Raw genomic sequence first — 16705 nt, 5'->3', positions numbered from 1 at the left:
AATTCGAGGGTAGGAAAAGGGGGAGAAGGAAACACAGCGGGTGAATATGGATTGGGGGAGAGAAATGAAAGAGGAAGCCGTCTGGTAGAATTTTGCACAGAGGATAACTTAATCATAGCGAACACTTGGTTCAAGAATCATAAAACAAGGTTGTATACATGGAAGAATCCTGAAGACACTAGAAGGTATCAGATAGATTAAATAATGGTAAGACAGAGATTTAGGAACCAGGTTTTAAATTGTAAGACTTTTCCAGGGGCAGATGTGGACTTTGGAGAAAAGAGAGCCACTTGTATGAATATCAAGAGCTCAGGTGGAAACCCAGTTCTAAGCAAAGAAAGGAAAGTAGAAAGGTGGAAGGAGTATATAGAGGGTCTACACAAGGGTGATGTACTTGAGAACAATATTATAGAAATGGAAGAGGATGTAGATGAAGATGAAATGGGAGATACTATACTGCGTAAAGAGTTTGACAGATCACTGAAAGACCTGAGTCAAAACAAGGCCCCGGGAGGAGACAACATCTCGTTAGAACTACTGACAGCCTTGCGAGAGCCAGTCCTGACAAAACTCTACCATCTGGTGAGCAAGATGTATGAGACAGGCGAAATACCCTCAGACTTCAAGAAGAATACAATAATTCCAATCCCAAAGAAAGCAGGTGTTGAACGGTGTGAAAACTACCGAACTATCAGTTTAATAAGTCACAGCTGCAAAATACTAACGCGAATACTTTACAGATGAATGGAAAAACTGGTAGAAGCCGACCTTGGGGAAGATCAGTTTGGATTCCGTAGAAATGCTGGAACACGTGAGGCAATACTGACCTTATGCCTTATCTCAGAAGAAAGATTAAGGAAAGGCAAACCTACATTTCTAGCATTTGTAGACATAGAGAAAGCTTTTGACAATGTTGACTGGAATACTTTCTTTCAAATTCTAAAGGTGGCAGGGGTAAAATACAGGGAGCGAAAGGCTATTTACAATTGTACAGAAAGCAGATGGCAGTTGTAAGAGTCGAGGGACATGAAAGGGAAGCAGTGGTTGGGAAGGGAGTGAGACAGGGTTGTAGCCTCTCCCCGATGTTATTCAATCTGTATATTGAGCAAGCAGTAAAGGAAACAAAACAAAAATTCAGAGTAGGTATTAAAATCCAGGGAGAAGAAATAAAAACTTTGAGGTTCGCCTATGACATTGTAATTCTGTCAGAGACAGCAAAGGACTTGGAAGAGCAGTTGAATGGAATGGACAGGGTCTTGAAAGGAGGATATAAGATGAACATCAACAAAAGCAAAATGAGGATAATGGAAATAATATTGTAGAACAAAAGCAAACTGGTGCTTTTCATTTATTATAATGAAATGTAGTCGAATTAAGCCGGGTGATGCTGAGGGAATTAGATTAAGAAATGAGACACTTAAAGTAGTAAAGGAGTTTTGCTATTTGGGGAGCAAAATAACTGATGAGGGTCGAAATAGAGAGGATAAATGCAGACTGGCAATGGCAAGGAAAGGGTTTCTGAAGAAGAGAAATTTGTTAACATCAAGTATGTGTCAGGAAGTCATTTCTAAAAGTATTTGTTGGAGTGTATCCATATATGGAAGTGAAACATTGACGATAAATAGTTTGGACAAGAAGAGAATAGAAGCTTTCGAAATATGGTGCTGCAGAAGAATGCTGAAGATTAGGTGGGTAGATCATATAACTAATGAGGAGGTATTGAATAGGATTGGGGAGAAGAGAAGTTTGTGGCACAACTTGACTAGAAGAAGGGACCGGTTGGTAGGACATGTTCTAAGGCATCAAGGGGTCACAAATTTAGCATTGGAGGGCATCATGGCAGGTAAAAATCATAGAGGGAGACTAAGAGATGAATACACTAAGCAGATTCAGAAGGATGTAGGTTGCAGTAAGTACTGGGAGATGAAGAAGCTTGCACAGGATAGAGTAGCATGGAGAGCTGCATCAAACCAGTCTCAGGACTGAAGACCACAACAACAACAACAACAACAACAACAACAACATGGGCTGATTGGGGCATTTCTCCGGACATGTTGCACAGTTTTGTTTTTGTCTACGACCAGGGTGCCAATATAATTAAGGCTTTGGAAAATCACGAAAGAATTCCTTGTACTGGTCACTGTATAAACACAGCACTTAGCCACACTTTCAATGAAGATAACTTCTTTTTAAATCATGCCCCGAACATTGCTAAATGCATTGTAAGGTACATTAAGAAAAGTTGTCTCTGCTCGTCTTTGAAACCATCGTTGAAACAAGAGGTCTGCACACAATGGAACAGCTTGTACACTATGCTGGAATCCTCACACACTCAGTGTAACGAAGTTGCTGCTTTGCTGACAGAACAGGACTCCACTTACAGAATGCAAGGATATGATAATGAGCTTGCAGGAAAACCTGTGCATTTTCTGAGACCATTTAAAGAGGCCACAGATAAATTAGAAGGCAAAAAAGAACTGACAATCCAGTTAGTTGTTCTTTGGTTTCACAAACTGCAACAAATTTGCAGTGTCAATGAGGCTGACTGTCAGGTGAGTAATAACTGCAGTTAAAAGCACTGTTTCATTATGATACTCAATAGATTTATAATTAACTAGCATAATTGATGTGTACTAACAGATATGTATTTTTTAACAGGAGGTACAAAGGATTAAAAACTGAGCCCTGACTTACGTTTGTGAGAAGATTGCGATCACTTCCAGGCATAAAATTGCTACGTTTCTTTGGGCGTCTTTCCATGATCTTAATATGCTTGAAATAAATGAAAAGCAAGAAATTCTTAGCAAAACGCTACAAATGTGTGATACTTACGCAGGTACAGCATGCAATCATTAACATAATAGTTTTTGCATAGTTAGTGGATAGTGTATTATAGAGAAACAGGAATGTTATAATTGGTATAATATTTCATTAACATAAAACACCTCGTTTTTATGGGAATGTTTCGATGATTTCCACATCAGTTCTGTATACTTGTCTCTCTTGTTTATTATCATAGATCCTTCAAGTACTGTGTCGTCACACCCAGACAGAGAGAGCGTTTCAAGGAATGGAGGAACTACAGATCATCTGCAGCAGATGAAGTAGATCTCTACATTTTAATGCACCCCGGAGGTGATGATGACATTTTAAAGTGGGGGAGCAGTTATGAAACAGACCTGCCAGGCCTGGCTGCAGTTGCAAGACATTTTTTATGTATCCCAGCAACAAGCGCACCTACTGAAAGATGCTTTAGTAAATCCGGCATGTTACTAACAATTCACCACAGCCAATTAAATCCGGAACAAGTTAGTGACATACTGCTGATCAACAAGAACTATAATTTTGTTTCTGTTGCAAACACGTGAAAAGTACGACAAGTTATGTCTGTAAATGTTTAATGCTCTTTATATGCTTTCTTTATGAAGATGGTTGTCTTCTAGATTACAAAGATAGCACTTATTTAATGTTTCCTATTAATGAAAGGAAAAATATATGTTCTGCTTCGAAATGAGACTCGTCTTCTATCCGCGATTGTATTGAAATATCATTTTACTTTCCAAGTGCTTTATGAATTTAGGTGTCGTACCCGTTCTTGGAAACGTTACTTTCGTATTAAAAGAGAGTGAGACAGAGGTAAATAAATTTTGTGTGTGTGAGTGAGTGAGTGAGTGAGTGAGTGAGTGAGAGTGAGAGTGAGAGAGAGAGAGATGCTGGATATGTACAGTACAGTGCTGCAGCGAGCCGGGCCGAGGCAAGGTGAGACGTCAGCGGTGACCGGTCATGCCCGATTACCCACCATGTGTCCGGAATCTGGACAACAGATACGGGGCGAGTACGTGACCGAGCCGAGTCTAGTCATGTGTAGCTGGACACAAGCAGCTCGGTCCCCCCGTCAACAGACGAGCCGTGACCGGTCAAACATTGAGCATTGCAGCAATCTACCATGCAGTTTTCGATGTGACAAGGCACAAAAAACATTTGCCTTTGGGACTCATGCTCAAATTCAATGCATTCATGTGGATGCTAAACATCTGTTGAACAGCTGTAGCACATTTGTTTTTGTCAAAATCCAACACACAGAAAGCTCACTCCGTACCTAACTCGCCAGGTTTGCGACTAGCGCTGACTATCGGCAAATTACCAAACTACGCTGTGGCAATATACATCTGTACAATGTTTGGTTCTTGTGCAATAAATAATTGAAATTGTTCCAGTATAGTCTGATTTACAATACCAGGGCACAGCCTATGCAATTTATTTCCAATAGTGAGGACAGAATGGTCTCTATTCAAGAACAGACGTGTACCCAACTAGGTCCTGGGTGAAGAGTGCTATCTTGAGCCATAACACGCACACATTGCCCCATGTTTGCACATCTCAAAAAATTGGCAGATTCTTGGCATTTTTGACAGTACTCTGTGAATGTGATTACAGTGCATTATCAAAATAGTAGGGTCGGGTGGGCACTGTAAGACCATCCTGGCAGGAAAGGCACACAAAACAAAGCCCCCAAACAGGAAAAACAGTATGTTGGATCCAATTAAAACAGTTTGTCACATCTTACTCACCACAACAAATGCTGCCATTGGAAATGGCACATGCAGATCATCACATTCTCTCAGTGATAATTTCCACACTGCTTGCCAGCCTGTTGGCTCCAGTACTGCCTCAATATAGTAGTGCCATTCATGTTCAATCTGAGAGGATGAAATTGGTCCAGGATCATTACAAAGAATATTAATATACTCCAAGCGTCGATCTTCAGCAGTTTTTTCAAAACGTATTATATCAGGTAGCATCGTTCACAACTGAAACACCTGAAAGAAGAAATTACTGACTGTCAGAGCTCCTAAACAAAAATTAATACATTACTGATGATACATACAGTAATGTTCAGAAAAAGCGGACACCTTGAATGACTAGAGATAGGATGTTCATATTCACTGAATATGTACATTAGTATGATCTGCAGAAATTATTAGCATTTCAGTGACCTCGCTTCAGCATGTGTCCTGTTGTCTAGTATGCATATGGTCAGCCACGGGCCCTGATAACTTGTTCCACATGTGTGATGGCATCGGCGCGACACGAATGGCGTCCAGTGGTATAGCCATCCATGCTGCATTCACCTGGTTCCAAAGTTCACCTGTGGTGGCTGGCACTGAATCACAGTGCTGCACCGTCATTTTAACATATTATACACTTTTAGATTGGCAACGAGTCTGCAGCGAATTGACGCATGGTGCAGGGAATGGCAACTGAATCTCAATGTAGACAAGTGTAATGTGCTGCGAATACACAGAAAGATAGATCCTTTATCATTTAGCTACAAAATAGCAGGTCAGCAACTGGAAGCAGTTAATACCATAAATTATCTGGGAGTACGCATTAGGAGTGATTTAAAATGGAATGATCATATAATGTTGATTGTCCGTAAAGCAGATGCCAGACTGAGATTCATTGGAAGAATCCTAAGGAAATGCAATCCGAAAACAAAAGAAGTAGGTTACAGTACGCTTGTTCGCCCACTGCTTGAATACTGCTCAGCAGTGTGGGATCCGTACCAGATAGGGTTGATACAAGACATAGAGAAGATCCAACGGAGAGCAGCGCGCTTCGTTACAGGATCATTTAGTAATCGCGAAAGCGTTACGGAGATGATAGATAAACTCCAGTGGAAGACTCTGCAGGAGAGACGCTCAGTAGCTCGGCACGGGCTTTTGTCAAAGTTTCGAGAACGTACCTTCACCGAAGAGTCAAGCAGTATATTGCTCCCTCCTACGTATATCTCGCGAAGAGACCATGAGGATAAAATCAGAGAGATTAGAGCCCACACAGAGACATACCGACAATCCTTCTTTCCACGAACAATACGAGACTGGAATAGAAGGGAGAACCGATAGAGGTACTGAAGGTACCCTCCGCCACACACCGTCAGGTGGCTTGCGGAGTATGGATGTAGATGTAGATGTAGATGTAGATGTAGGTGATATGGGAGGGCAGGGCAAAAGGATGACATCCTGCAACACCAAGAAGGCATGTGTTCACGCTGCAACATTTGGTCATGCACTGTCTTGCTGAAAAATGGCATCTGGGTTGTTGTGCAGTAAAGGTACAGCTACGGGTCACAGGATGTCTGTCACATATGGCACACTGCTCACAGTGCCCTAGACACACACAAACTGTGATTTGTGTTCACATCCAATAGCACCCCACACCACAAGGCCTCCAGTTGGCACCGTATATCTTGTGCAAATGCAGTTACTGTGGCGCCGTTCCCCCTGTCTGCGGTGAACCAAAAAGCAACCAACATTTTCAAACAAACAGAACCAGGATTCGTCTGAAAACACTGCCTGGTGCCGTTCCTGTCCCCAGTGACATCGTTCCATACACCACTGCCATCTAGCATATTTCTGCACATTCGTCAAAGGTAGGCTGAGATGTGGACAATGTGCACATAACCCACGCCATGGCAGACTGCAACGGAATGTCACCCCTGATACTGTAGGATGTGTTACACCGTTCTACTGTTAAACCACAGGCAAGGAGGATGCAGATCTTTCCTGCAATGCCATTTGGATGAGGCGTCGATCTTCTCGGGGAGGGTGGTCTGGGCAGTGTGACCTGACCCATCTCATCATATTCTATGGCCTTCCATGAACCATTTTGTACACATCCACTGCACTGCTGAAGCACTTCATCCCACACAAGCAGCAATTTCCCAGATGGCTGGATCACATGCTCTCATGCCAATTATGTAACATCTTTCAAACTCACTGATTTCATGATGCGGTTCGTGCATACATCTGTAAGGCATCCTGCACATCTTCTGAGGTCACACTGATCCATTATCTTCGGCAACAGCAAAAGCCGCAAGCACGTTTCAATAGTAGGTTGTATTGTGCTTCAATTCTGATGCTGATCTTGAACCCACGGGCCAACATGATTTAAAGGCTAATCATTTCTGCAAAATATACTAACATAAATGTCCTGTGCATATGAACATCCTATCTCTAATCACTCAACGTATTCTATTTTTTCTGAACGTATGTCTACATTTCTTGTCACCTAATCAATCTTTACTTTGCAGTCTGTTATCATCTGTGAACTTTTGAACACATGATATCACATATTGATATCACTCTATCGGCATCTTTAAGTTGGCAAAAGAAATGCATGTTTTCGTCAGATGCTGATAATGATCGTGCAAGATCCAGTGGACCCAATGGAGTATGTCCGTGCACCACACCTGAAGTGACTTTGGAATATGAGTGCCCTCTGAGGAGGCCTGGCAGCAGCCACACAACCCCTCGCACTAGGGGCCTCTTTGCTATGTGATGTTGTTCTGACTTCACCTAGTCATTCATTTCTTCAGTACTGTGTGTGTCATCACTGTTGCTATTGTATGAGCTGGACTCTATTGCTTGCTGCATTATTTGTAATGTGTCTTTGTACATTTGGAGACATACAGTGCAAGTTAAATGAATCCTTTGTTTACTGTATTAATTTTTTCGCTAATCATTTCTGCTCCTGTACTGCTTTCCTACAACGACAGTTGCCGAAACACCGTGTAGCCCGCCTCTCCTTACTGTTGTGTACAACAAAACATATATCCTTTAACACATAACTGACATTTTATTATGTTACTTACATATTTTTTTATTTTGGTTGCAAGAATCTTACATTGTAAAATGTACAAAAGATATAGGATCTGTTGTGTACACAGAAATACAAAAATTGACAGAGAAATATGGTTACATAAAATAATAATACATAGCTCAGCTCAATATAAATTAAGTAATGTGCATGTCAACTTACACAGTACAATTTAGTAACACTGCCACATTTGAAGTAACATGAAATATAACAATAACAGTAAGTATAATAAACATTCAAGTGGAGTTAATAAGCAACTGCCTTTAGATATTCGTTGGCTGTATGAAATGAGTGTGTGTTCTTAACTTTATTCCTAAATGTATTACTGTTTTCATGAACTGATAGGGGTAATTTACTGCAAAGCACAATGCTCACTAGATTCACAGTTAGTCTTTGGTTCGTAAGATAAAATTCTGCACCGGACTGTGTATTTTAACTGAGACTTTTCGGTTGCAGACAAATGTAGGTTGTTGTCAACAGAGGCCGCAGTTTGTAATACGTACATCTGAGGAATGGCCAATATTTGTATACTTTCTTAAGGAATGAAACAGAGACTCCTGAAGCCGAGCACTCAGGCACAGACTGCAAAATTGTCTATTACCTCATACTTTTCATTTTAGTATTGTAAATGTAATAGTGACCTTCAGGGAGCACAGGGTTTATAGACAGGAACATAAAACTGAATTTTAATATATTATATATATTTGTTAAACCACTGCCAAACAGTTTTTTAAGTTTTCATTACATAAATTTTACTACACACGAAACAATAAACTTCAGTTGTATGGGACTTTTATGCTACACACTCCCTTACAATTACCAAAAGAATTGCAATTAGATACATAAGGAAAAGCCCCGACACGGGAATGGCGGAAGAAGAAGAAGCATATAACCAAATTGTGTAAATTTCAACAGCATAGAAAATACACTAATCAATGTAAATTCACTTCACCTCCGACTTACAATTTACAAGATTTGTGAATTAAAAGTGAAAGACAAATTTCTTTGGTGTAGCTCTGCAAGAATCAGATGCTGGGCCAACATTTTTACAAATACATTTCTATGCAGCTTCTTCATATTTCATGTAAATAGCCTGGGAATTAATGCCACCTACATCTGACACAGTAAAGTTGATGATAACTGACCAGCATTTGGTTACTCGGCTCATGCTTTAAATAGAGTTTGATTTGCAGTATCAATACCACTTTTTTCCAACTGTAGAGAATGACTGATCAATAGCATCATCATTATGAACCAATAGTGCAAGAATTAAATTTTTGTTCTTGCTTAGTCTGTAGGGAAACAAACCTCCATATCATTGAACCCAAATGTGTTGGCATACTGTTTCTTCCCTTTTACATCAAGGAAACATGACAGAAACTGCTTTTTATTTTACTGACATTCCCAACATACAAAAACTTCATTTTCAATAAATTCATGAGACCACACTTAATAGTCCCCTTCTGCTGCTATGTACAAGAAATGCATTTTGCAGAAAAAAGAAACATGTCATGACCCAGCATTTCTCTTCATCGTAAATACGTAGAACCTGTATGGCAGAAATTTAGCAACCAAACTAAATTCTGTTTTCCTGCAGATCAATCCACTGTGTTTATGATGAGGTTTTCCGTCTGAAGACTGGTTTCGTGCAGCTCTTCACACTAGTCTACCCAGTGCAAATTTCTTCATCAAATACAGCAACCTACATCCTTTTGAACCTGCTTCCCATATACATGCCTAGGTAACCATCTACAATTGTTACCTTCCTTGATGCCTCAGAACGCATCCTATCGCTCTATCCTATCTTTTAGTCAAGTTGTGTCGCACATTTTTTTCTCACCAACTTATTTCAGTGTCTGCTCATTATTTATTCAATCTGCTCTTTAATCTTCATCATAGTTCTATAACACCAGATTTCAAAAGCTTCTCTTCTTTTCTTGTCTGGACTGCCTATTGTTTACCTTTCATTTTTGTACAAGGCTTCGCTCTACACAAATGTCTTCAGAAAAGACTCCCTAACACTTACATTATTATTGTTGTTGTTGTTGTTGTTGTTGTTCCCTTCAATACTAGACATCTTTGACACCACAGAATGCGGTCCATCAACAAATCCGTTTTTCTGCTCACATTGTGCCATAAATTTCTTCTCTCTCCAATTATTTTCAGTATTTCCACACATCTGATCTACCCACCTAATTTTCAGCATTCTTCTGCAGCACCATATTTCAGAAGCTTCTGTTATCTTTTTGTCTAAACTGTTACTCAGCTATATTTCACTTCCATACATGACTTTGGTCCAGACAAATGCTTTCAGAAAATACTTCCTAACACTTACCTCTGTATTCGATGTTAATAAATTCCTTTTCTTGCCACTGCCAGTCTATGTTTTATATCCTCCCTACTTCAGCCATCATGAGTTATTTTGCTTCCCAAGAAACAAAACTAATCTACTACATTAAGTGTATTGTTTCCTAGTCTAAATCCCTCAGTATCACCCGATTTAATTCGGCTACATTTCATTATTCTGGTTTTACTTTTGTTGGTGTTCATCTTATATCCTCCTTTCAAGACACTATCCAGTCTATTCAACTGCTCTTCTAGTCCTTAACTAACTCTGACAGAATTAGAATGTCATCAACAAACCTCAAAGTTTTTATTTCTTCTCCCTGAACTTTAATTCCTACTCTAAATTTTTCTTTTGGTTCCTTTATTGCTTGCTCAAGGTACAGATTAAATAACAGCAGGGATATGTTACAACCCTGTCTCATTCCCTTCTCAACCACTGCTTCCCTTTCATATTTGTCGACTCTACCATCTGATTTCTGTGAAAGTTGTAAATAACCTTTTTCTCACTACATTTTACCCCTGCTACCTTCAGAATTTCAAAGAGAGAATCTAAGTCAACAGTCAAAAACTTTATCTAAGTCTACAAATGCTATAAACGTAGGTTTGCCTTTCCTTTCCTTAACCTGTCTTCTAACATAAGTTTTAGGGTCAGTACTGCCTGCCGTGCTCCTACATTTCTTAGGAATCGAAACTGATCTTTCCCAAGGCCGGTTTTACCAGTTTCTCTTTAGGCATAATCCGTATCACTTTAGGCAATTTTTTTTTTTTTTTTGTTTGTAAAAATGCCAAACCAGAAAAGTTTTTGCTGTTGATTATTACCATGTAGCACTATATTCTCTGCAAAGGAGAGCTTCCTCTTAAGTTGGACAGGCTTTATTTTAAAAAATCATTTTCTTTCAACTTTCATGTATGTCTTCGCTGAAGTTGTTTCTTACTAATTTCTTTGTTACAATATTTATTTCTATTGTCTTTGTTGCAGTTATTTCTTTTCATTTTCATTGTTGCAGATATTTCTTGCATTTTGTTGTAGTTTCTTGTAGGTTTCTTTGACATTGTTGTTCATTGCAGGCTTCTGTATTGTTGTCGTTCAATGTTATTTGTTTACTGAAGAGGCTTCTAAGAAATCTGAGACCATCCAGTGAGTTCTGTGTTTTCATGAGGAATTTGCCAGTTGACACAGTTGCTGTGTGTTTTGTGGAAAGAACTGTTTGAAACATCTTCTGACTGGGGCCACAGGAGAGTGAAGTGTGCTATTTGCATATCCATAAAAAGAGTAATATACACTCCTGGAAATTGAAATAAGAACACCGTGAATTCATTGTCCCAGGAAGGGGAAACTTTATTGACACATTCCTGGAGTCAGATACATCACATGATCACACTGACAGAACCACAGGCACATAGACACAGGCAACAGAGCATGCACAATGTCGGCACTAGTACAGTGTATATCCACCTTTCGCAGCAATGCAGGCTGCTATTCTCCCATGGAGACGATCGTAGAGATGCTGGATGTAGTCCTGTGGAACGGCTTGCCATGCCATTTCCACCTGGCGCCTCAGTTGGACCAGCGTTCGTGCTGGACGTGCAGACCGCGTGAGACGACGCATCATTCAGTCCAAACATGCTCAATGGGGGACAGATCCGGAGATCTTGCTGGCCAGGGTAGTTGACTTACACCTTCTAGAGCACGTTGGGTGGCACGGGATACATGCGGACGTGCATTGTCCTGTTGGAACAGCAAGTTCCCTTGCCGGTCTAGGAATGGTAGAACGATGGGTTCGATGACGGTTTGGATGTACCGTGCACTATTCAGTGTCCCCTCGACGATCACCAGTGGTGTACGGCCAGTGTAGGAGATCGCTCCCCACACCATGATGCCGGGTGTTGGCCCTGTGTGCCTCGGTTGTATGCAGTCCTGATTGTGGCGCTCACCTGCACGGCGCCAAACACGCATACGACCATCATTGGCACCAAGGCAGAAGCGACTCTCATCGCTGAAGACGACACGTCTCCATTCGTCCCTCCATTCACGCCTGTCGTGACACCACTGGAGGCGGGCTGCACGATGTTGGGGCGTGAGCGAAAGACGGCCTAACGGTGTGCGGGACCGTAGCCCAGCTTCATGGAGACGGTTGCGAATGGTCCTCGCCGATACCCCAGGAGCAACAGTGTCCCTAATTTGCTGCGAAGTGGCGGTGCGGTCCCCTACGGCACTGCGTAGGATCCTACGGTCTTGGCGTGCATCCATGCGTCGCTGCGGTCCGGTCCCAGGTCGACGGGCACGTGCACCTTCCGCCGACCACTGGCGACAACATCGATGTACTGTGGAGACCTCACACCCCACGTGTTGAGCAACTCGGCGGTACGTCCACCCGGCCTCCCGCATGCCCACTATACGCCCTCGCTCCAAGTCCATCAACTGCACATACGGTTCACGTCCACGCTGTCGCGGCATGCTACCAGTGTTAAAGACTGCGATGGAGCTCCGTATGCCACGGCAAACTGGCTGACACTGACGGCGGCGGTGCACAAACGCTGCGCAGCTAGCGCCATTCGACGGCCAACACCGCGGTTCCTGGTGTGTCCGCTGTGCCGTGCGTGTGATCATTGCTTGTACAGCCCTCTCGCAGTGTCCGGAGCAAGTATGGTGGGTCTGACACACCGGTGTCAATGTGTTCTTTTTTCCATTTCCAGGAGTGTATAAGACAAAAAAAAACAGACTTTTTGTGTTCTAAATGTTTTGACAGAATAACAACAATGATAATATCTGAACAAGGTGAAGCTTCCCATGCTGCAGAGTTTGCATCAATAGAGGAAGAATTAAATACCCTGAACCAGTCAACTACAGAGGTAGGTATTAGTCCTGTTAAGAAACCATGGTCAGTGAAGTCAAGTCATAAGCTCTATGAATCAAGCTGTGTTACCTATACTGCTATGGAGGTGCCATGGCTACCACATCTGCCTACTAACAAGATAAACTTCCCATCACACTCGCCTCAGATTTAGTGGTAAGTTGGCCCATTTGATAGCCCATCAAAATACGAGTCGCAATCAAATGTGATGAATAGTGACAGCAGGTGAGAGACCACACAGACCTCTCACATAAATGAAAACAGCACATAAACAGGTGTGATCAATGTTACAACAAAGGAATTCAAGAGCCAAAACTTCCAAAATGGAACACAAGTGGCATAACATATGGTACCTGCTTAAAACAAATAGGCGGTATGTATGTCTGAAGGTCCCTTCGTTACAGGTCGCTGTTGCAAACTGACATTAGGTCACGACACATATATAAATTTGAATACAACGAACAGACATGTCAATGACTGGACGGAAAGTTCATAATTTTGGGGGAAAAAAAACTTGGAAGGGAGTGAGATTTGAACCTGGATCTCCCCCATCGCAGTTCAAAGCCATGCCCACACAACGACGACACAGTCATTAACATTGCTCGATATAGCACATATTAAATTTGGACTGTTCACAGTGTTTCTAATTTTCTCCTCTTTCTCACAGTTCAGTACACCTTCTTCCTATTTTCATGCTTCATTTGTGTTCAGTTTTTGACAGATTATCCAATTGGCCAACTTACCACTAAATCTGTGGGAGGTGCAATGGGGAGTTTTCCTTGTAAGTAGGAGATCCGGGTTCAAGTCCTGGCCATGGCACAAATTTTAATTTATTTCTTCAGCTTCTATCATTATCGGAAACAGCCATATTCCATTTTTGATCAGACAAGGGATTGGTATAAACAGAGGAGGATTTTTTGATCCCCTCCCATGAAGTACCTTTTAAAACAAGTAGGATACTTAGAGACTGAGTACATCATTGGGGTGTTTATTAGTGGCTGATGATTGCTGTGTTCAGGTTGCATGGTGATGTTTTGACTGCTTGAGCAACATCTGTTCTAGATCTCTTACTCCCTGCAACTTACACCTAACACTCCCTTACTAGATTGGTGTAGAGAGTCAGCCTTGCATCTCTTGTGATTTATTCCAGGGTCCAGCTATGCTGTGCCCTGTTCTTCTTAGGCATTAAACTTTTTTCATCTGTGCATATTTCTAAAAGTGAAGTTGCTATAAAACAAAACACTCTTCTCTACTTAAATAATGTGTAGATTGGTTCCAATTAACTCTGCATATCGTCATGAACTTCCCTAAAAGGCTATATGGTACATGGGAAGTTACCACTCCCAGAACCAACTCATATTACTTCCTCATAGACCTCTCATTAACATGTTTCTGAGTAGTATAAAACAACAATTGCTTATATGCATCATATTCATCTTCCTTGGTGCCAGAGATCTTCCATGGCACAACAGCTCCTAACTCCTCCTTGTTCCACAGAGATTACAAATGCTCTCCAGCAGACATACTCCACACCTGTTGAGTAAAACTTTCACACAGTATGTGGCCCGATGTTTACAAACTAATTGCGATCATGCACATCTCTGCTCTGAGTTCTATATTTGATGTTCGTGCTTCATGCCGTACCTTGAATGACAAAAATCACTACATATCCCTCTGCAAAGAGAAATGACATTGTGGTCTTACATTTAACGATCAATCAATACAAACATACATATCCTCTAACTCGAATTTTCATTAACTCTATTGTTATGTTTTTAATAGCGCCTCTACTTTGGCTATCAAAGTGGCACAGAGTGAATGATAATTACACAGAGTGAACAATAATTACATTGCTTTGTTTCAGAGCACTTCCAGCTCTTTAACCATTGATTCCATTAATTTCTATTCTTGCCCTTGCAGGAAGCAATTGTTACACACAAATTAAGATCACACATCCGATTACGCAGCCACTCAAATACTTATTGTAAGCTGCAGATTTACCTGATTTTTACTTTCTCAATTTATTATCCAGTTTGCAGGAGATGCTCCCTTACGCAGTGTCTTTATTCCTTTTCTTCACAATTGTTACCCTTAACAATTTTTCCCTTCTTCAAGACTATCTTTCTGGGGATTCAGTACTCTTTTCCTCTAATTTAGTAGGCCCAGTCGGTGTGATGTACCTCTTCTTTCCTCTGAAATGGTTGAAATCATTCCTTCCTTGGTTCCACCCGAACTGACATAAGTTGCTTTCTTTGGGGATTACTTCCCCATAATTCCCAATTTTAAGTACCTCACCCTGCTTTTCTACTACGTTATTTAGTACTTCAGTATTTCTCCCCTTTCACTTTACCTCATCTTACGGCTGTACCCTCCATGAAACTCCAGCTATCCCCCACTTTTCCACTACGAGTTCTCCTGTCTATTTTCATCCCTCCAAAACTCCTTTTCCTCCCAAAGTGTTGTCTCGTCATTTCTGTATCAAGCTTATTAATAGGACACTGCATCTTATTCCTCCTCCCCTTGATAGTGACAAGTCTAACAAAAGAATATCCCTAAATCAACTTTGTTTGTGCATAGTTTTTAGGTGGGTATAATTATGTGGTCATGCCAAACGTGTGTGCGGGCTTGTGCGAGATGTGTAATGCACACAAATCCCACACCTCCCCTAAAAAAGGTTAACAGAAACCCACCCACAACATATAAAATTACTACATAAGTTAACAAAAATCATCAATTACGTCCTCAATAATCATCTTGTGCCGTGTCACGAGAGTAGCCACTGTCGTCGTCATATGCGAAATAACAACCAGTGTAATCCTAATGTTGTAGTTTGTAAATTCTACTATATAGGCTATAAAGAAATCATGCAATATGAACTTTGCACATAGACGGGGGTAGATAGCTTTGGTACTCCTAATGGAGAAGTAAGAAAATGAAACAGAGACAGGTATGTTAGGATCGAAGAAGAAAATAAGATAGTACTCCACTGATGGATTCCCTTACACCCCCCACTCCAGGAACCCCATCTGCTGAGGTACCGTGATGCCCCCTCCCCCTCCCCCCCCCCACACACACACACACACGTGTGCGTGCTCATGCAACTGCAGTCTCTGGCTGCTGAGGCAGGCCACAATGTGTTAAGTGTGACCTCAGCAGCCATAATCTGCGGTCATGTGAGTGTGAGTTGTTGGTGCATGTGCATGTTTCTTTGTTCTACCTCCAACGAAGGCCTTGTTGGCCAAAAACTCATTTTTTGACAGTCTTTTTGTTGTACTTATCTGTGAGTCAGCATCTACTTAAATATTTAAATATTGCTACGCTTGCCCTGAATGTATAGCGTGCGAATACACAGATCCTTCGTTGTTGCTTCTCTGTTCTAAAATTTTTATGCGCATTTGTGCATCTGACATCTGATCTTTCACAAACTTACATTCTGTTTTTGCAAAGTTACGTAAGCTATTTGCATCCAAATGCAAATCTTTAATATGTTCATGTATCTCTTGCTGAATTAAGTCACATTGTTTCAAGACTATGGTGCGTATTTCTTCTCTTAAGACGCTGAGTCTCTGATATAGCTTATGTTCTAAGCGTGCCTCTAAAGTCTGAATTTCTAATTCTTGTTGCAGTCTGTTTTGGTTTTCCACCACTTGCTCATGAGTGCCTTTAATCTAATTTCCCAAGTCCTGATGTAGTTGCACAAACTTATCATTAATACGCTCTTGAAATTTACCATGATTGTCTATTACTTGTACAAATCTCTTCTGGAACTTTGAAAATTTTTCATTTGACGCTTCTATAACCTGGGCAAATTTCTCATGATCTTCAAAAATTTTTCAATAGATTGT

General features: G+C 41.0%; 1 protein-coding gene across 3 annotated transcripts in view; it reads right to left on the bottom strand.

Annotated features, from left to right (window-relative positions):
* LOC126188122 (protein nessun dorma-like) overlaps window positions 1-16705 on the bottom strand; it is a 232789-nt gene that overhangs the window by 190068 nt on the left and 26016 nt on the right. For 2 of the 3 annotated variants that reach the window (XM_049929593.1, XM_049929594.1), the window contains exon 2: window positions 4572-4820. The exons of the other annotated variant lie outside the window; for it this stretch is intronic. In XM_049929593.1, the coding sequence (XP_049785550.1) occupies window positions 4572-4802 (231 nt within the window). In that variant the 5' untranslated portion in view covers window positions 4803-4820. The remainder of the gene's footprint in view (window positions 1-4571; window positions 4821-16705) is intronic. 3 annotated transcript variants of the gene reach the window in all.

This window comes from Schistocerca cancellata, chromosome 5 (genome assembly GCF_023864275.1).
Source record: "Schistocerca cancellata isolate TAMUIC-IGC-003103 chromosome 5, iqSchCanc2.1, whole genome shotgun sequence".
NCBI lineage: Eukaryota > Metazoa > Arthropoda > Insecta > Orthoptera > Acrididae > Schistocerca > Schistocerca cancellata.
This window is presented reverse-complemented; position numbering and strand designations above follow the sequence as displayed.